The sequence below is a fragment of the Hippopotamus amphibius genome, chromosome 2 (assembly GCF_030028045.1).
Source record: "Hippopotamus amphibius kiboko isolate mHipAmp2 chromosome 2, mHipAmp2.hap2, whole genome shotgun sequence".
NCBI classification, from domain to species: Eukaryota; Metazoa; Chordata; class Mammalia; order Artiodactyla; family Hippopotamidae; genus Hippopotamus; species Hippopotamus amphibius.
In genome coordinates, this window is record NC_080187.1 from 7,281,269 (window position 1) to 7,301,030 (window position 19,762).

Consider the following 19,762-nt stretch of genomic DNA (forward strand, 5'->3'; position numbering starts at 1 on the left):
GTCGGCTGGGGCGGGGGCAGTGATGCAGGCCAGGGACACTGCAGGGACCCACACCCGGGACTCTGGACACTCAGGTTCTAAGAACTGTATGCGTTTGCCTACAAGGCAGGGTTTATCCTTCAGCAGTGAGGTCATCGCGTTGCGTTTGAGCCTCAGAACAGGTCTCATAGAGGCTCACTCAGTTCATTAGGGCAGCAAAGTACTGTTTGGGGAAGACAGGTTTACCACCCGAAACAACCCCCATCAGTGTCAGATGGAATGCTTAGAGGTCTCCTGGTAGAACTTCTTGGGGGAAAAAGTCAAAGAACAATGAAGATGTAGTCACTGTTCCTGAGGGTGTAACCTGTGACCTCACACTTTGCAAGTGTTGAGGTAGCACAAGCAAATGCCTTACAGGTAGTTCTCTGAACGTGAGGGGAGGTAAGTGTTGGACAGATCACATACTCCTATGGGATCGACTTTCAAAATCCAGCTGTCTGAATGCTATGCCAGTATGTGTGGAAGAAAACTTCCAGGTATAGTATTATACACGAAACCCAGAAGGTGCTGCTGTATCCGAAACTGCTTGTCTGGTGGACCCCAGAGAATCAGCAGGCTCAGAGGTTGCCCAGGGACAACCAGACCCTAATGCCAGTGATGCAGATGAAGAATCTGATATATTTCTTTCAAAATGAGTGAAAATGAACTGTCCTAAATTTATGTATTTTGTGTAATACATCATTTGAAACTTGAGAATAATAAAATTAATAAGGTAATCAAGATTACTTGGCTTTTACCTAAATCTTCTAAAAGTCTGGCTCTCCAGGTTGCCATGAACTTGATTCTGGCTATCTTCACGGGGAACGTGCAGTGGCTGGAATCAAGGGCAGGCCTGGAGCGGAGCCCTGAGGTCAGGTGAGGGCTGGACCCCATGGCCTGAATTAAAGACTTGGGCTTTATCCCAAGACAGTAGGAGGATGTTTTCGGAAGATGCTGAGGAATGGACTGAAGAGGACTGATGGGTGGGGATGAGGGCAACCTGCCTCCTAGCAGGGGGTAGTGGGCTGGGACCCAGACTGGCCTGGGAGGCAGAGAAAATAGCTATTTCAAAGACGCTCATGGGGCTTGGTGGCCGACTGAGTGGGAAAAGGAGCTGGGCAACCGGCAGGTGGGGTGCTGGGCAGCTCTCTGAGAGCCCAACCAGGGTGAACGTGTGCATGGGTGCCAAATGGGGTAAAAAGCAGTGTTTACCCAGGACTCGGAAAAACTGCAGGGCTCATGAGACAGCCCCGTCCCCTCTCTTGCTGCATTCTGGATTTCCTGAATTTCCCAGTTTTTCTCTTTAAACCGTGTCTAGTCTGCTGTTAAATATACCTATTGAGTTCTTGTCTTTTAGCTATTGTATTTTTCAGTATTCATTTAAAAATCTGACAGGGTTCACGTTATAATTTCCTGTTCTCTGAAGATATTTTCAAGTCTGTCCTTTATTTCTTTAAAAAAGTAAAACAACTTACAATCTGTGCCTGATCATTCCAGCACCTGAAGTACGTGTGGGTTTGTTTCTAATACTTGTTTCCAGCTGGTTCTCAAGGCTGGTGGCGATTCCTTTTCCACCTGGATGTCTTTGTCTATATTTCGTTCATGGTAATTTCTTAAAGCTATATGAATAATTGAAGGCTAGCATGAAGTTTACTTCTGCCAGAGATTTGTTTGCTTCTGCCACACATCTGGGGTGAGGTCACCTTAATTAAATGTCAAGGTTCTGTGGATCATGCTGGGGAACCCAAATCCAGCCTTCGAGCGCACGTGAGGATGGGATTACTTCTAATTCGCCTTCAGCCTGAGGGTGAAGCTGTTATGGACCTCAGCTTAGTGAACTGAGGAAGGGTTAGAACCCCCACTTTGGACCCTTGAAATGACTTGTGTTCATTTCACTTCTACAAGGCAACCAAAACCCAGGCCGGTTTGCAGTTATTTCGTCCAGAGAACGATACTCAGCTCTCCGCACACTAAAGAAATACTGAATTCAACAAGGAGTGGAGGTGTTTATCCTGCCGGAGGCTTAGGATGGACACATTGGTTGTCCCCAGTCCTCAAGGGCTGCCACACGAAGGAGAAGCTATGCTTACTGAGAGCAGAGCCAGCCAGGACCATACAGGGAGGTAGATGAGGACCGAAAAAACTCAATGGCAGGGAGCTGTCCTCAGATCCTGGTAGGATATGTCGCAGACGCCATTCCAACCCGGGCTTTGGAGGATTGGAGGAGACTAGGTGTCTTGGAGATGCTTGTGACTTTCTGGTCTTAACCATACCCTTGGGATCTCCCTGGTGGCTCAGTGGTTCAGAATCCATCTGCTAATGCAGGGGACATGGGTTTGAGCCCTGGTCTGGGAAAATCCCACATGCCACGGAGCAACTAAGCCCGTACGCCACAACTACTGAGTCCACGTGCCAGATCTACTGAAGTCCTTGCACCTAGAGCCAGTGTTCCACAACAAGAGAAGCCACCGAAATGAGAAGCCTGCGCACTGCAATGAAGACCCAACACAGCCAAAAAACAAAACAACAAAAACACCATGCGCTTGCCCCTGAGGGTCATGTGTCCCCACAGCCACATCCCAGCCTCCTCCCGTCAGCTCAATGTGCTCAAGCTGCCAGAGTTCAAGATTTTATTTTAAAACAATAGTAAACAATTTTCATTGATTTTTCTTAAGTCAAACCACCTCACACTTGGCTTGTCTCAGGCAAAAAGTAAAAAATAAAAATAAGAAGGGAAGGGAAGGAAAATGTGGGGACTGACCAACCTTCCCCAGAAATAGGCCCCTGGTCCTGGCATCTGGAATGGCTTTGGACACTGTCTTTAACAAATGAGAAAAGAAAGCACCAAAATATTGTGCTTCAGCAGCAGATTAGGAACCTCCACAAAGAAAAGGCGGTGGGGGGTGGGGGTGGGGGTCCTGAACACAGGTCCCAAGCAGCCTGGTTCAGTTCTAGAAGCTTCCGAATCTGGAAGCATCTCCTCTCCACAACTCCATTTCAAAGCAACTTCAAGGTTGGGAGGAGCTGTCCTCCGAGCTGGGCCGTGGGGATCTGTGAGCCACACCTGGGGCACAGGCTCGGGGTGGCCCGAGCAGGTTCCCAGCCTCTCGGAGGCGGTCGGGAAGGACAAGGAATGCTCTGAGCGCACAGAGGGGAGGGGAGGGTGGGGACAGTAGGCACCACTGCCCCACTCCTCTCACCAGCTCCTGCTTCCTCTGCTTTTTTTTCGGGTGGAGATGAAGACGAACCACTACCGGACGGCGGGACAGGAAAGAGCTGTAAACAGCTTGGGTTTGCTCACCCACATGTGCAGGCTCTTTTGTCAGAAAGGGACCACTGTCTTGGGGACAGGGAACCAGAGTAAGCCCTTGTGATGCAGGGTCGACGCGGGTAGGACACAACGATAGCAGCGCCAGACGCGTGCTCTCTCTGGGCCCGGCCCCCACACAGGAAACACTGACCGAGGTTCTGGAATGGCATTGGCGGCAGGGAGGGCGTAGGGGTGCTCCCTCCTCCTGGGCCCCCAGGCCACCTCTCAGGCCCAGGGCAAAGGGCCTGGGAAACAGACCTGGGCCCCTCGGTACGCAGGGCAGCCCCCGCAGAGCTGGCTCTTCTAGCTCCCTCTCCAAAATCCCATCTGCCTTTGACAAAACCAAAAAATAAATAGTGTGCATCTTTCACACCACCTGGATTTCCCGGCCCTGTGGCCAGAGGTGGAGCCCTCCTTCTCTCCCCCACAGCCCAGTGCCCGCGCCAAGGGCACGTCCGCCCGATCAGGGGCCGGCAGCAGCACTGCGAGGGTCTCTGGCCATGAGGCCCCCCAGCAGCAGGCCCTCCAGGGTCCTGGTTGAGGGGCTGGCTCAGCCCTTTGGTCCACCTGGTTCATTAAAATTAAAATAAGAAAACAAAAGGCTCCACTCGGTGACTTGGGTCTGTAGAGGTCTCTGCTTCGTCCCTCTGTCTGTCATTCTGTCCACCCTGCAAGGCATCGTGCAGGCCAGATCTGGAGGCTGGAGCCAGCCACACTCACCGGTCACTGCAGTTTTGTCCCCAGCTTGCGCTGTCTGTTCCTGCAAAACGGGGGTGGGGGTCAGATGAGGGGATTGCTGGCATTCGGGGGCAGGCCCCCTCAGCTGTCCCCTTCCTCCCCACAATCCCATCAAAATGAGTGCGTGCCCACTCCCAACAGCCCCTGTGGTTGGCTCAAGCTGGGCCATTCAAGAGCTCCTGCCCTGGGACCTGGGACTTGGGGCCTAGAGAGGGTCAGTGTCTCTGCTGGGCTGGTATCACAGGTGCTCAGCTTGGGAGTCCAAGTGCAGAGCCAGGGGACCGGGGCAGGGGTGGGGGCCGGGATGAGAGAACAGAGGCAAGAGGGACCTGGCTGGATTCCAGGAATTTCGGGGAGTTCCCACTTACAGATAAGCCAGTGTTAAGTTGGGTTCTGTCATTATCAACCGAAACAGACAAGGTGGTAGTGAGTACTCCATGTGGGATGTATGTAAGCAAAGGTAGGAGAACTGCTGATGGAGACTGCAGAGTGGATCTGAGTACCCGATTTGGGGGTGTGGCTACATCTACAGTGGGCTCAGGAACCTGAGGGAAGCAGGGACAGTCCCGTTTCCTGGATGGCCTGGCTGAAGCTCAGAAAGGATGGGGCTGGTCAAGAGTCCCAGCTGAGATTCAGAACCCTAACTGCACCCACAGGCCCTGTGTAATGCGGCCCCAGCTTCGTCCCACGGCCAGCCCCTTCTTCCCTGGGCTCCAGCCACACCTGCCTCTGTCTGTTCATTGGGCTCCCCAAGCTTCCTGTCTCAGAAACTTTGCACAAGCTGTTCCCTATGCTGAGGGCACTCTCCCTGCCAAACCCCGACTTCGACGGGCCCACTTTCTCCCTGCTCAGCTCTGTCACCCCAGGACAGCCAGCCCAACCACCCACCCCCACATCACGCTGCTGTCATGAGCTCTCAAGCCCAAGGCACTGGTGACACAGGCAAGTGCCTCATTCCTCACGTCCCCCCTGCTGGCCACTGCCGTCTCACTCTGCCTACCCCCAGCACACAGCCTGGCATGGAGCAGGTGCGCGTGAAGTTTTGGTAAATCAAGGCAGGTGGCGGCCAGCCGGGAGGGGCAGGGCTGAGGGCCGGGGGGCGGGGCCACTCGGGGAGCCAGGTGGACAGCCTGGGCCAGCTGGGGCCTTCCGCCAATAATGGGATTGCCTGTCCTAACCCACCAAATCTCCTTTCCTCACAGATCCAGGGCTTTACCCTTAAGTGTGTTAGGATAATTTGGACCATGATGCCCTAGACACATTCCCCTGCTACTGTGACCCTGCCCCATGGTTCCTCTCACGGGAACCCCGGGTTCCTCAGGAAACCTCCCAGGCCTGTGCCGCAACCCAGCCTCACCTAGGCTCCCCTCTGGACCTGGGAGGAAGCCAGGATTTGGGGTGCGTGGAGAGGAGAGCTGAGTCAGAAGGCTCCAAAGCCAGCTTTGCCCCAACTTGCTGTGCAACCCCGAGTACCCTAATTCACCACACCTCAGTTTACCCCTCCATAGGAAAGTGTCTGAACTAAACAGCCCCGAGGGGGGTCGACATACAGGCCCCCGGAGAATCCTGGCTGCCCAGCTCTCTGGTTCTGGGCCACAGAGGTGAAAAGCATGACTCGGGGCCCACCAGCCTGGGTTCCCAGCCCAACTCCCGCACCTGCAATCTGCAAGTGACTCCTCTCCTCCCCTGTCTGAGCCTCAGTTTTCTCATCTGTAAAATGGTGTCCAGGGGAGGATTCAATGAGGCAGTACAAGAAAAGTGCTTACAAGGGCCTGGCTCTTGGGGAGCCTTCCAAAAACGGGGGCAGCTCTGCCTGAGGGCTGTGCCCTGCTGAGCCAGGACCTGGTGACTGCCATCCCCTTGACTCACCTGGCTTCTGCCCGGGTTACTGTGTACTCAAACCAGAGTACGTTGGGGATGAGGCTCGTGTCTCGGATTAGGAAGAACTCAGAGATAGGCCTGGAGAGACAGACACCCAGAAGGCCAGGACCACATCAGGACACAAGTCTGTCACCAAGCCAGACTCCCCCACCCATGCCTGGGGCCGGCAATGCACCCTCCCCGCAAGGATCACAGTCTTTGCCTGGCCTGTGCCTCCAGGGCCACTGAGAAACCCAGATGTGTCACCTGTGTGACACTCAGGCAGGGACACTCCCCAAGGTACACAGAGCTCAGAAGGACAGACACATGCTCCTTTCTAAGTCCCTGAGAGGCTAGGCAAGGACAGAGGCTGGCAGCTTGGCTTCTGGGCTGAGAAAAGCCCTGGGGGAGATGGGAGCCAGGCAAGCGGGGCCTGCAGCCCTATGCCCACCAGAGGCCTGGGCACTAGGGCCCTCCCAGGGAGACTGAGGCTGGGGTCAGGATGCCTGGGCCCTCCCACTGATGGCCCCTTCGCGGGAGGGGGCGCAGGCCATGGTGCCTGGGAAGGTGGGGGGGAGTGGGGGACAGCAACAGGGGCGGGAGGCAGTTACCAGGCTGCTATCCTAGGGAACAGCGGGGTGAGGACCTCCTGGGTGAAGACGAACCAGGCGATGGCCATGAGGCCTCCAGCGATGCCCCCATAGAGCACCTGGCTCCAGGTGTGGTACAGCAGGTAGACCCTGGGCCAAGGACAGAGGGAAGTTCATGAGAGCCAGCCAGAGAGAGGCCTGCACTGCGCCCCCGCTCCCCATGCCCAAGTGGCATGGACCTCTGCATGCACACAGGAGGCAGACACAGACAGGACAGACTGCTGTGACCACACAGACTCAGAGCTACTGCCAGAAGGAGGCAAGGGGTTGGCCCCAACAGCTGCTCCCGAGCCCAGAGGTGAAGGGATGGCTCGGCTGGGACTTGCTTCCCTTCTGTCCAGCCCTTGAACTTGGAGTGTGTCTGCAAGGGGCTTCTCCAGGACATTGGGAACAGATGGGCTGATGTGTAGAGCTGTCCCTAGAACCTTGGCCCCAACCAAGAGGAGAGAGCAAGGACTGGGCTGGAGGAGGCAGCTGGAGCCCTGGCCCTTTAAAACGAGAGGCCTGGGACCCCCTTCCCAGCCCTGCCCTCCAGGCTCTGGGACTCGGGTCCACAGTGGAGGTCCAACAGGGACCAAGAATCCAGCAAGAGCCCGGGGGCAGGGCGTGGGGGCGGAGGCTCTCCCTCCCTCCGTACCTGCTGTAGGAGACTAGAAAGGCCACGGTGAGGAGACCCAGGGAGAGTACGTGCCTCCACAGCAAGTCCAGGAACCTGGCGTTGTTCGTTTGGTGCATTCTGGGAAAACGAGCCTGTCAGATGGCCTCAGCCCCCAGCCTGGGGCCCAGGCCTCCCACACAGCCCCGGCCCCATCCACCTGCTCCCTGGGCGCCTTCCGCCTCGGCTGCAGCTCCTCCCACCCCAGCAGAGGCCAAGCCCCAGGGGGCAGCCGAAGGGCTCACGGCGAGTCCCTGGCAGAGCCCCGCCTGGGCCGGGTCAGGGCCAACCCCAGCCAGGGCAGAAGCTCACCTTAAATACAGGAAAAGGAAGGAATAGACGGAGAAGAACCACATAAACTGGGAATGGCTGGAGGGCATCCCGTACTTGGTGCCCACGGCCGCGTGGGGGCCTGGTGGAGAGAGAGCACAGGGCATGATGGGAGGATGCGGGCCTCCCAGTACTGCCCTAACCTGGGGGACCCCCCAACCCCCGAGGCCTGCGCCCTACCTCCACAGGGCCGTGGCTCCTGGATGACGTGTTTGATCAGCCAGTTGACCCCCTCGTTCAGTGCCAGGCCCCCGAGGAATGAGATCTGCCAGGAAAGTGTGTGGTCAGCGGGGCCTCCGTGTGCCTGCTGGCCGCTGCCTAGCCCAGAGACATGGCCTTCCACTGAACCTTCCAGCCCAGGGCACAACCTGGAACCAGCCACGAGGCTCCACACACCTCAAGAACGGCGGAGGCATGAAAGGGAAAGCAAAGCATCTGGGAGGGCACGGTGCGGCCCCTCCTCCCTGGGGTGGGGGCGCTGGGGAGCAGGGCGGGGGGCGGGGGGGACTCACCGTGTGCAGCTCCCGCTTGAATATGATGAGGGTCACGAAACCGACGATGACAAATACGGGGCTGAGGCTCAGGTAGGCAAGGAGGTGGCCAGAGAGATCACCTGGGCGAGACAGGGAGAACTGGATGAGGACAGAGCACGGCCATCGAAGAGGGCCTGGCCCCCACCGAGCCAAGTAGGGCGTGAGTTAGAGAAGGGATCCCAGCAGGGCCTGGAGCGCAGGGCCAGGTGGCCGGGGACACCTCAGCGTACCAGCTGACTACACTACCTCGGTCACAGGCGCAGCGTGCCAGGCTGCTTACCGAGCGCCCGAGTTCACAGATCACACGTTTAAAGCAGGTGCCGTCATTGTCCCCATTCGATAGATGAGGACGCTGAGTCCCACGGGGGTCGCATGATTTGTCCAAAGTCACACGGCCAGAAAGAGGTGGGATCTGACTAACATCCAAGTCTCTAGCCCATCCCAGCTACTATACTCATTATCCCGCCAAGGTGGGGATTTGAACTTGGCCTGTCTGACCCCAGAGGCTGGGCCCTGTACCAGGAGGCAGCCCAGTGGGCACGTGGATGCCTCTGGGACACAGTGCTGTGCTGAGACCACCCCAGACAAGCCCCGGGCCTCCGGGGGACCTGGTATTCTCTGGATACCACACAGACTTGGGTCTGCACTGCAGACTCTGACAGGGACCAAGGCCGAGGGTAGCGAGGAGGCCGCATTGCTACAAGATCAGCTTCTCACTGCCTCTCTACCGGCAAGAAACTGGCTACCTATGGACTACCTGCTTTTTACCCCCCAGTAGGCCTGGGAGGGAGGATCCCGAAGCCAACAGATAAGAGCCACTTTCTCCCTTGCTCAAGGGCAGAGTTGACACCAAGTCCAAAGGCTACCCTCACCATTTGAGACAGGGCAGCCACATGGCCACTGTGGGGTGAGAGACTATGATTCAATTCCTGTGCCAGCACTTGCTGGCTGCATGACCTCGGGCAAGGACTTTACCTCCCTGAGCCTCTCATCTGTGAAATGGGGACATTAGTGCCCACCTCCTACAGCCACGGGAGCTTTGACGCAACCAGGACTGTGAGACGCCTGGCTCGGTCCCTGGCACCCAGGACCCTTCCATGTTTGTAGAACCCAGCATGGGAAATGGCCCCACCACCAGCCTGGCCTCACAAAGGCAGCAGGAAGTTACCCGCACAGGACTGAGCCCAGATTACAGGCTGAAGTGACAGGCACACACCTGGCCTCCTCCACACCTACCCAGGGTAAAGCTGGCTTTGAATTGGCCTGGGAGAACAGGCCAGCAGCATGGGTCCAAGTGCTAGTGCTGCCACAGGCCCCCTGGATGACACTGGCTGAGGTTCTTCCCTTTTCTGGGGCTGTCTCCTCATTCACACAGTGACCTGGTCCCTCCAGCCCTGAGATTCTGGGCCTTTCAGCTGTCCAGCTGATGCCCAGGTCACTGGGTCATGAGGACAGGAAATAGCTGGTGCCCCCAAACCTTTGGCCATCTCCATGTCCTGTCTCACAGCAAGTGCTACCTTTGGACCTTCCTGCAGATGCTGTCAGCAACTCTGGCCTCACTATTCTCTGATCTAAGCCCCACCCCCATCCCCAGGTGGTTCTCTCTGCCCTTGGCACAAGTCCCACCTCAAGCCAGTTTATCACACCCTGCAGACCTGGCCCTGCTTCCCTCCCACCCTCTGCTCCAGTTCCAGAGACCAAATTCCAGTTCCCTGAACGCGCCGTGCTCTGTCCTACTTCTGGACCTTTGCACACACCGTTTCTCCCACCTGGGATGCTGTCTGGGTTAACTCAACATAAATTAAGTACCCACCACAGTGGCCAAAAAAAAAAAAAAAAAAAAAAAAGACACATCCCTGCCATTGCAAAACTCTCAGAATCTGTAACCAGGGCATCATTCATGACACCTCTCATTAGTGGAAACGTCCAGCCAGTATCTGTCTCTCCCTCTAGAAAGTAGGTGCCATGAGTGCAGGGATGGGGTCTCCACACCCTGTTCAATCCCCCAAGCCCAGCACAGCGCCTGGCACTTAACTGGGCTCTAAAACGACGTTAAATGAGTGGAGAATGGATGAAGGAAGCACGGGGCAGTGTGATGAGGGGCTCGAAGGTGAAGCGCAGGGGGTCACAGAAGAGTTAGCAGGGGACTAGACCTCGAGAGAGAGGGCCCCAGGTTCAGCCAGGTCTCTGCTCCGGGCACCCACGATCCCTGTAAAGGGTCCCCCGTCACAGCCACAGTCATGCTGCTCACATCTGCCAGGTTCCTTCCTGTTGCTGTGAGCACCCAGAGAAGCTACTCCCAGGCCAGGGAGGGGAAATCATGAAGGTGCTGGAGCCTTAAGCAGGTCCCTTCCCCACTCCAGGCCTTGGTTTCCCTCCTGTAAAGTGGGTGTTTTTTCACACTCCGGAAGTTCAAGGACATATTGATTTGTTCGCCATTCAAAATGCAGGGCGAACCCAGGGCCTGGCATTCAGGAGGCGCTCAGTGGATACCAGCTGAATGAATGATGGGTGAACGGTGGGCAAGCAGACGGTAGGGCGCAGCACCTGCAGGACCGCCCCACCTCCAGTATAACCCAGAACATCTAGGGTCAAAGTTTCCTGGCATCCAGCCCTGGGGCCCTAAGCAGGGCCAAGTTCTCACATCTCTGCATGAGCAGGCCCTTCCTGGGGCAACAAGGGCTCAATAGGGGGGCCCCCAGCCTCACCCGACACCCAATCATCCTACACAGAAGTGACACGGTGGGCTTGAGAGGGTCCTAAGAAGGTGGAATCCTGTTAACTGCAGTGATTTCTTGAATGTTTACCGTATGCCAGGCACTGCACTCAGCATTTCTCACACCTCCTGTTTCTGATTCGCACATCACCAGTAGAAGGGAGGCACTCTGATGAGTTCCACTTTAGACAGGCACAGAGCGGTGAAGTCACTTGCACAAGAGGCCTCGGCCTGAAGCCTGACCCCAAGGCCCAAGCTCTACTAAACCGCCCCCAGAACAGTCACTAAAGGACCTCCCAGACAGAAAACCTTGAGCTTCTAGAGCTGCGTCTGATGGGAAGCTCCAGAAGTCAACATCCCAGGAGCTGCCTGCCTCCTCACCGGGTCCCCTGAGTTGTAGAGCAGTTCCCTGCCCAAGGCGTGGCATCAGGAGTACTCAAACAACGAAGAGCTGCTTGGCCTCGATTTGCCCACTCCCAGCAATGGGAAGCTCTTTCTTACAGGCAGCCCAAAAGCACTGTTCGAAGGAAACAGGCACTCCCTACAAGCCGGGGAGAGAGTCCAGCCTCTCCGGCTCCGGGAAGGGCGGGGAACAAGGGCCCAGGTCCAGGCCAGTGATCCTTTCCCGCCTCATGCAGACCACCGCCCCATCACAGCCCACCGGCGCCCCGGGACCCAGGGGAGCACCCCGGCCGCGCAGCCGCAGAGTGCGCGAGCGAGCCGCTCACAATTTCGACCAGCTCATCGCCACACCACTGCGCCTGCGCGGCGCGCGCGCCGGCCGAACCCCTCCATGGCTCACTATTTGACAGTTCCCACCCCGGTCCCCCGGCGCCCCCTCTGCGAGCTCGCGCCGGCCGGAGCGCCCGGCATTGACAGGCCGGCCCCGGGAAGGTGTCCTCGGAGCCGGGGTTGCCTTTTACCTGCAGGATATTCGACGTGGGTGAGGGTCACCGGCCGCCATGAAGCGGGGAGCGAGCACTGTCCGTCCGCTGCCATCTTACCCGGAGACCGGGCTTCGTCGAGCAGCCAATGGGGAGCAAGGGGGGCGGTGGTCCTGACCTATCACGCTGGGGAGGCGCCGCGCACCCAATGGGAGGCCGATACAGTTTGTGGCGCAGCCATTCAGCGTGCGGGCCGTGGGGCTGGCCCGAGGGGCGAATCAGAAAGCAGGGCCCCTAGGAGCCTGCCAGCCGGCCAAGACGACGCCCAATCCGGGACGAGCGGCGGTAGGTGTCTGACCAATCGGAGAAAAGGAAGGTTTCAGCACACAACAGAGAGCAGAACAGCCAATCAGAAGGTGAGGCCGGCTCGCGGTGTGCTCAGGACGGGCCAATCAGCCGCCCGCTTGGGGGGCGTGTTGAACTTTGGTGGGAGCTTTGGTTTGGCGGGGACCTGCGCCGAGTTGAAGTCTTTCTCGGTACTCGGAGCCCGACCCGGGCCGGCGGGATCTGGGCGCCCGTCAGAGCGCATGCTCGAAGCGAGGAGGCACCCTCAGCCCGATGGAGTCTGAACTCACCTACTTTTAGTTGTGAGTAAACTGAGGCCAGAGACCCAGAGGGGACTTATTTTCCTTTGTCCATTAATGACGGGCAACAGGGCAAGCCACACAAAGCTGACAACTTTTTCATTAAACGTCGGGAGTGGGGTGGGGGAGGGAACGCCAGGGCGCGGCGCACAGTCGGCCCCTTAAATGCTTTATGGAATGGAAGCTTAACTGATGCTGAATGGAAGCGTGATTGAAATTAGGAGACTCCGGAGGCCCTCCCCGGTGGTCCAGTCGTGCTCCCAATGTAGGGGACCCGGGTTCGATCCCTGGTCGGGGAACTAGATCCTGCATGCATGCCACAACTGAGAGTTCGCATGGCAAATAAAGATCCCTCATGCAGCAAGGAAGATCCTGCCTGCCTCAACTAAGACCCAGGGCAGCCACAAATAAGTAAATATTTTTTTAAGAAGAAAAGAAAAAAGAAACTAAGAGACTCCATCTCTCATTTCATTCAGCTATCACAGATTTATTGATTCAGTCTCATTTATGCTGCTCAGTGAGGCATCTTGGGAGAATTTTAAACGAGGCCGGTTTTCCACATATACCTCAGTTTTCCCAAAACATTCCTCTCAGTGTCCTACAAGGCCTTGCATAAATAGCCACACCTTACCACCCACCCCTGCCTCTCCTACCATCACTGTCTTTCTAACTAGATTGCAGTGCTAACCTGCCGGGCTCCTCTTGTCTCCCAGCCTTTGCACATGCTGTTCCGGCTGCCTGGAATGAATCACCTCTTCTGCCCTCCTCTGCCTGGCAAGTCCCACTCAGGTGTCTGTCCTCACTTAGAGGTTTCCTTGGCCAGGAGGCCAGGAGAGGGGCCTCCACTGGGCTCCCACAGTTGCATCCCCTCTCCTACCGGAGCACTGACCACACTGGACTGTGATTGGCTCCTTGTCTGTCTCTCCCAGTAAACAATGGTTCTCTGAATTCATGCAGTGCCAAGATCAGCTTGTAGAAAATGGGGCCTGGATTGATCCAGTAGATCTGGGTTGCAGCCTTGGAGTCTACATTCATATGTTCCCTGGGGTTCTGATACAAGCGGTTGCAGCCACAACTGGAGAAGACCTGGGCAACATGAAGACAGGGCCTGTTATTGGAGACTGGCCCAGGCCGACACTAGAACAAGTGCCTGATAAACAGCCTAAGTGCTTATGAGGAGAAGTGAGAATACAGCGGAGAATTCCGCTGATCAGAGGGGCTCGAAGAGGCAGCCAGGCAGCTGGAGTGAGTACCGTGGGCAGGGCTGAAAGGACTGGGAGGACAATGGTGACTCAGAACCCACCCCACCAGCGAGCCAGGAGGGCCCCCCAGGACCCCTTGACTGTACTCAGCTCCCCACCTGGCCCAGCCTGGGCTCATGTGGGTCAGCTGGCCCCATTTCCCTGTCACCTGCCCTCAGCTACCTCAGGCACTGCCATTATTAGCCACTGAGAGGCAGGAGGTGTGAGGAGTGGGCTGTGAGTTTCCCAGAATAGTTCCCTGGGACAGGGCCACCTCCCTGGTTAGAAGCCATTTCACGGGTGAGCAATTAGGCTTGAGAAGCCAAGTCCCTGAAACGCAGGCCTGTCTGACTACAGGATCCTCTCACCTCAGGGAGAGTGTTCTGGAGAAAGTGTCAGGGTGAGAAACTATGAAATGTGAGGGAGTTAGCTGGGGTGGGGTTTTCCTGGCAGAGGGAATAGCACAGGGTGAAATGGGCAAGAGAAAGGAGGAGGTGAGGTGCTGGGCAGGAGGGGCCTGGCCTCCCAAAACTTTGAGGGCCACTGTTGGTGAGAGGGGATCTTGAAAGCTGGCTTCGTTGTTTGGTTTGGTTTTGCCTTTGAAAAACTTAAAATATAACATTCATACAGGAAAATCCAGAAATCCAATACATGTAGCTTGATGAAGTTTCACAAGCTAAGCACACCCAGGTTAGCAACTGCCAGATCGAGAACCAGAGCCCCAGGAGCTCCTGACACCCCATCTAGTCACCCCAGGGTGACCACCCACCCAACTGCTAGCACCAGACATTAGGTTGGTCTGATGTGTGTACTTTCTAAAAGTCGAATCCTACAGTATGTACTTTGGGGGCGTGGCTCCTTTCACCAGCATTGCGTTTGTGAGACCCACGCTGTGGCCTCTAGTTATAATCCGTTTACACTGGCTGTGTAGTGTTCCACGGTGTAAACACACCATGGTTTATTTTCCATTCAACTTTTTTTTTTTTTTTGCCACACTGGGCAGCTTGCAGGATCTTAGTTCCCCGACCAGGGATCGAACCCAGGGCCCCAGCAGTGGAAGCTCGGAATCCTAACCACTGGACTGCCAGGGAAGTCCCCCATTCGATTCTTGCTGGACATTGGGGTGTTAGGAATGGTGCAGCTGGGAACAGCCTCGTGCAGATCTGTGGTATACCCATGGATGCTTTTCCGATGGAGATGTGCCTAGGAGCCAGTGCCCGGTCCCACGAGATAGCAGAGATGACAGGTCAGACCTGCCGTGTGGGTGAGGAGCTGGGCGGTGCAGGCATGAATACTGTGAGGGGCCCTGTGGGAGGAGGCTGCAGGAGCCACCTGCCTCCTCCCTGAGCTCAGGGCTGGGCCAGTGATGCCCCTGGTATCTCTCTGAGCATCCTGGGAAGTGCTTCATCCTTAGCCATTCACGTGATCTCCACTACAGCCTGCGAGGCAGCTCTTAATGTGCCCAGTTTATAGTGGAGGACAGTAAGGCTCTGAGTGTCCCACCGTTTTCCACGCCAACTGGCTAGTGTGTGACAGAGCCAGGATTTGAATCCAGGTCTGCCTGAGGGGCATACCCAGGTTCTGAACCACCCTGTATCCCATCAACCAAACTGTAGGCTGCCTCATCCCACTGCCCAGAGGAGTCCTCAGACAAGCCCCAGCTGTCCGGGGAAGGGCTACCCTTTCACTTTGGCCTCTCCTCTGGAAGGGAGTTCACAGACTGGGTGGCCCCCAGATTAGAGGCACAAAGTCTAACGCTGTGCACTGCACCCCAGCCACCCTGACGTACGCTCAAAGTCCCTACGAAAAAGACTCTTCCCGTCTCTGGGCCTGTTTCCCTGAAATGTGTCAGCTGCCGCCCTCCAGATTAGAGGTTCGTTTATGCGCTTCAGGGACTATTTGAGCTCCTAGGTGGTGCCAGACTATGTATGGGTGTCAGGCATGAAGAGAGAAGGATGAAGAGGAGCAAGGATGCCGCCCTCAAGAAACTGTCGTTCCCATGGAGGCCGTGGGACTCCTGGATCCCGAAGACGCCAGTAAGAAAGACAAATGGTCTCAAAGTAGAAGTGACAGTTTTGGCTTCAAAACCTCTGAGAGGAGTCATTCGTTGTCTGTGTCTTAGAATAGAGGCTTCTAGAAGCAGGGCCTGGCGTTCCAAACACCTCGGAGCCAAGTCCTTGAGACACGTTGTCTGGCCCAGTCCCCCAAGCCACAGGCTCCCCTGGTTTGTGGCATGTGCTGGTCTCCACGGTGTAAATGCTGTCTCCTGCGGCCACTTCCCAGTCACCACCGTGATGGTGCTGAGTAAGGAGCAAGGAAGAGACGCACAGTCAGCGCTCGCTAGCGGAGAGGGTGCAAGCCGGCTCCAGCGCCTCCACTGCTGTCTGTGCAGCGCCCTGCACGGTGCTTAGCGCACAGCAGACACACAGTCAATGCTTGGTGAACAGATGGTTCTTCTTCACCTGTCCTGTCCCATTTGTGTACACACCCTGAGAGCCATTCGTATTGTAACTGAAACCACTGTTTACTGAGCACTTGATGTGACCCACACGTTGGGCCAAAGACGATACTATGGAATCTTACCCTCCACAGCCCCCTCACGCTGCACGAGCATCAGTCTCGTGGGTGACGCCGCAGAAGCCCTACGAGTTCAGGAGACATGGGTGTCCATCCTGGGGCTGCCGTGGACTCGCTGTATACGCTGGGGTGGTCATCCTCCCCTCTCAGTTTCCCCTTTTATCAACAAGGGGGCTGCAAGCAGTTACCTACTGCTGTGTAACAAGCCAGCCCCAAACCTAGTGCCTTAAGACCATCACCATTTTATTGTTCAAGATCTGCAACTTGGGGGACGTTCCTGGTGGTGCAGTGCACAAGACTCTGTGCTCCCAATGCAGGGGGGTCTGGGTTTGATCCCTGGTCAGGGAACTAGAGCCCACATGCATGCTGCAACTGATAGTTTGCATGCCACAACTAAGGAGCCCACCTGCTGCAACTAAGACCCCGGCACAACCAAATAAATATTTTTTAAAAAATCTGCAACTTGGCTGGGCTCAATTCTGCTGGGTCACTCATGCAGTTGGTGACTCGACCGGGCTCGTGTGGCCCAAGGGGCCTCCCTCAAATCTGGTACTTAGCTGGAGGGCCCTGGGGGCCACATTCTCCTCCACGTGGTTTTCATGGCCATAAATACTCTCCAAGAGGGCAAGTCCCAATGCACCAGGGCTCACCAAGCCTCTGCTTGCATCATGTCCGTCTTGTTCCACTGGCCAAAGCAGGTCACACGGCCAAGGTCATAGCTGATACAGGAGAGGCCTATACAAGGACATGGACTCCAAGGGGCACAATTCGTGGGAGCCGTGATTGTAACTCTCCAGTGTCTGCTGCAGAAATTAAGTGAGCCAGGATTCCCCTGAGGGCCTTCCCAGCTCTGGTCTCTGGGATTCTGAGTTTCCTGGCACTTGTTATGCTAGAAAGGAAGTTCTGGAAGACTGATTTGGGCGGTGGGGGGGTGGGGTGGGGTGTGTGTGGTGGTGAGGCAGAGCCAATATCAAAAGGACCCAGGAGCCAGCTCAAACTGGCCAAATTTGTGACCATGTGAGCATCAGAAAAATGATTGTAACTGATTGTAAATATCGAATAAATAATAACCCCTGAGTCCATAGTGGTATTAAAAAAAGAAGAGGTAAGACTCTTTGCAGAACTCTATCCAGCAACAGAGAAATAAAATGCTGATACATGACATAAAATGGATGAATCTCAAAAACATTATTCTATGTAAAGAAGCCAAGCACAAAAAATCACAGCTTGTATGACTTGATTTACAGGAAATGTCCAGAAAAGGCAAGTCATGAGAGAAAGTAAACTGGTGGCAGCCTGGGGGCTGGGGGATTCACTGCAGTTGAGCACAAGAGGTCCTTTGGAAGTGTTGGAAATACTTTAAAACTATATTGTGGTAACGGTTGCGCAATTTTATAAAGTTATTAAAAACAAATCATTAAAGTGAGTGCGTTCTGTGGCATACAGATCATACCTTAATAAAGCTGTTTAAACCAAACACTTATTTGCCAGCATCAGAGGTAATTATATCAGTTTGTGTCTAAAATCAGTAAAGGGGAAAGATTCAAATATTTATCCTCCTTTTAGGTGGAACTGGGGTCCATCTCCGGTTGATTGGGAAAAGCTTCTTTTCAGAATCCCAGCAGACATTAGAGAGCTAGTGCTTATTTTTAAGGTGTGATGTGGTATTGTGGTTATGCCGGAGAACTACCTTATTTTTAAGATCTGCTTGTTCAAGTAGTTTAGGGAGGAAGTACAAGCGTAAAACTCACTCTAAAATATTTTAGAAAAGAACTATATACGTGAAATAAACACGGCAAGATGTTAATTACTGACTTGAAGTGTTGATTTTATAGGTGTGCTTTATATGGTTTTGTTTTCAACTTTTCTGTACATTTAAATTTTTCAGGGACTTCCCAGTGGTTAAGACTCCCCGCTTCCACTGCAGGGGGCACGGGTTCGATACCTGGTTGGGAAACTAAGATCCTGAATGCTGCGCGGCATGGCCAAAAAAAAAAAAAGAAAATTTCAAAAGTACAAAAAATGTTTAAAAAGTACAGTTGTCCCCACTTATCCAGCTTTTTTTTTTTTTTTAATATGAATTAATTTATTTGGCTGTACTGGGTCTTGGTTGCAGCACTTGGGATCTTTGTTGCAGCACATGGGATCTAGTTCCCTGACCAGGGATGGAACCCACGCCCCCTGCACTAGGAGTGTGGAATCTTAAGCACTGGACCACCAGGGAAGTCCCCACCCCACTCCCCCACTTATCCAGTTTTGCTTTCTGAGATTGTACTTACCCTCAGTCAACCACAGTCTGAAAATGTTACATGGAAAATTCCAGAAAGAAACAATTCATAAATTTTAAATTGCGCACCATTCTGAGCAGCGTGATGAAATCTCGTGCCATCTCGCGCCATCCCGCGCCATCCCGTTCCGTCCTCACCCAGAATGTGAATCACCCCTGTCCGGCATATCCATGCTGTACACACTACCTGCCCTTTCGTCACTTAATAGCCATCTGGGTTATCAGAATGACGGTCACAGCATCACAGTGCTTGTGTTTGAGTAACCCTTATTCTACTAAATAATGGTCCCCAAGCACAAGAGTAGTGATGCTGGCAGTCAGATACGCCAAAGAGAAGCTTCAAAGTGCTTCCTTTAAGTGAAAAGGTACAAGTTCTCAACTTAGGAAAGGAACATAATCGTATACTGAGGTTGCTGAGATCTACAGTAAGGAAGAATCTTTTACCCATGAAATTATGAGGGAGGGAAAAGAAAATCGTGCTAGTTTTGCTGTCACACCTCAAGCTGCAAAAGTTACAGCTAGTGTGTGATAAGTGATTAGTTGAGATGGAAAGGCATTAAATTTGTACAATATTTTGAGACAGACCATATTCACGTAACTTTTATTACAGTATATTGTTATAATGGTTCCATTTTATTATTGTCATTAATCTCTTACTGTGCTTGATTTATATAAGTTAAACTTCAGGGACTTCCCTGGCAGCCCAGTGGTTAGGACTCCATGCTTTCACTGCTGAGGGCGCGGGTTCAATCCCTGGTTGGGGAACTAAGATCCTGCAAGCCGCATGCACAGCAAATAAATAAATAATAAACTTTATCATAGGTATGTATTCATATATATAGGAAAAAAACAGAATATATAGAGTTCAGTACTATCCGTGGTTTTAGGCATCCAGTGGGGGTCTTGGAATGTATCCCCCGCCCATAAGAGGGGACTACTGCACCTTTCAAATAAACTTTGTGTTGTCTGACAGCCCGTGAAGACTTGTGAACACCTGGCAAGCTCAGATTTGCTCCATTCCTGCTCCAGCCCCTCCCCCGGCTCTCACCAGCTCAGCCATTTACAGTGACCGAGAGGCTGAGTCTGCACCCCCTGCCGCGTCCAACACCAGTATCTTAGAGACGTGTGGACGCCGAGGCCCCCAAGCTAAGCAATCTTACCTAGGTGCTGCGCACCCACATCTATGCCCTTCAGTGCGACTCTGGGACCCTCCCCACCTTCACCTGGGCCCTCCCTGCCATGCTGTCGAGCGGCCCCAAGTGGGCTCACAGCTCCCACCAGGCTGCCTTCCACCTTTGCCCTCCTGGAGCCTCCCCCAA

At 54.6% G+C, this 19,762-nt stretch overlaps 1 protein-coding gene and 1 long non-coding RNA gene across 3 annotated transcripts; one reads left to right on the forward strand and one right to left on the reverse strand.

The window, feature by feature from the left end:
- Positions 1–2,615: 2,615 nt before the first annotated feature.
- Positions 2,616–11,825, reverse strand: DOLPP1 (dolichyldiphosphatase 1). Of its 2 annotated transcripts, XM_057719793.1 has the most exons (8): positions 11,734–11,825; positions 8,074–8,174; positions 7,742–7,826; positions 7,544–7,643; positions 7,214–7,312; positions 6,538–6,666; positions 5,936–6,025; positions 2,617–4,088 (listed from the first exon to the last, which is right to left on the reverse strand). In XM_057719793.1, the coding sequence occupies exons 1-8, from the start codon at positions 11,807–11,809 to the stop codon at positions 4,052–4,054; spliced, it is 717 nt and encodes a 238-aa protein (XP_057575776.1). In that variant the 5' UTR covers positions 11,810–11,825; the 3' UTR covers positions 2,617–4,051. The 2 variants fall into 2 exon arrangements, with proteins under 2 accessions (XP_057575777.1, XP_057575776.1); XM_057719794.1 differs by lacking the exon at positions 7,214–7,312 and having other exon boundaries at positions 2,616–4,088; positions 11,734–11,821.
- Positions 11,826–12,118: 293 nt separating this feature from the next.
- On the forward strand, positions 12,119–19,750 carry LOC130845556 (uncharacterized). The gene is made up of 3 exons (XR_009051421.1): positions 12,119–12,341; positions 18,045–18,169; positions 19,417–19,750. It is a non-coding gene; the product is annotated as an uncharacterized LOC130845556 (long non-coding RNA).
- Positions 19,751–19,762: the final 12 nt, after the last annotated feature.

What these genes read in the sequence shown, in the direction of transcription:
- DOLPP1 (XM_057719793.1), bottom strand. Translation starts at nt 11,809, where the DNA reads ATGGCAGCGGACGGACAGTGCTCGCTCCCCGCTTCATGGCGGCCGGTG. An exon ending in TTCCTTTTCCTGTATTTAAG is followed by an intron (nt 7,313 to 7,543) that starts GTGAGCTTCTGC and finishes TCGTTTTCCCAG; the next exon opens with AATGCACCAAACGAACAACG. An exon ending in TTTCTAGTCTCCTACAGCAG is followed by an intron (nt 6,667 to 7,213) that starts GTACGGAGGGAG and finishes TCCTTGGCCCAG; the next exon opens with GGTCTACCTGCTGTACCACA.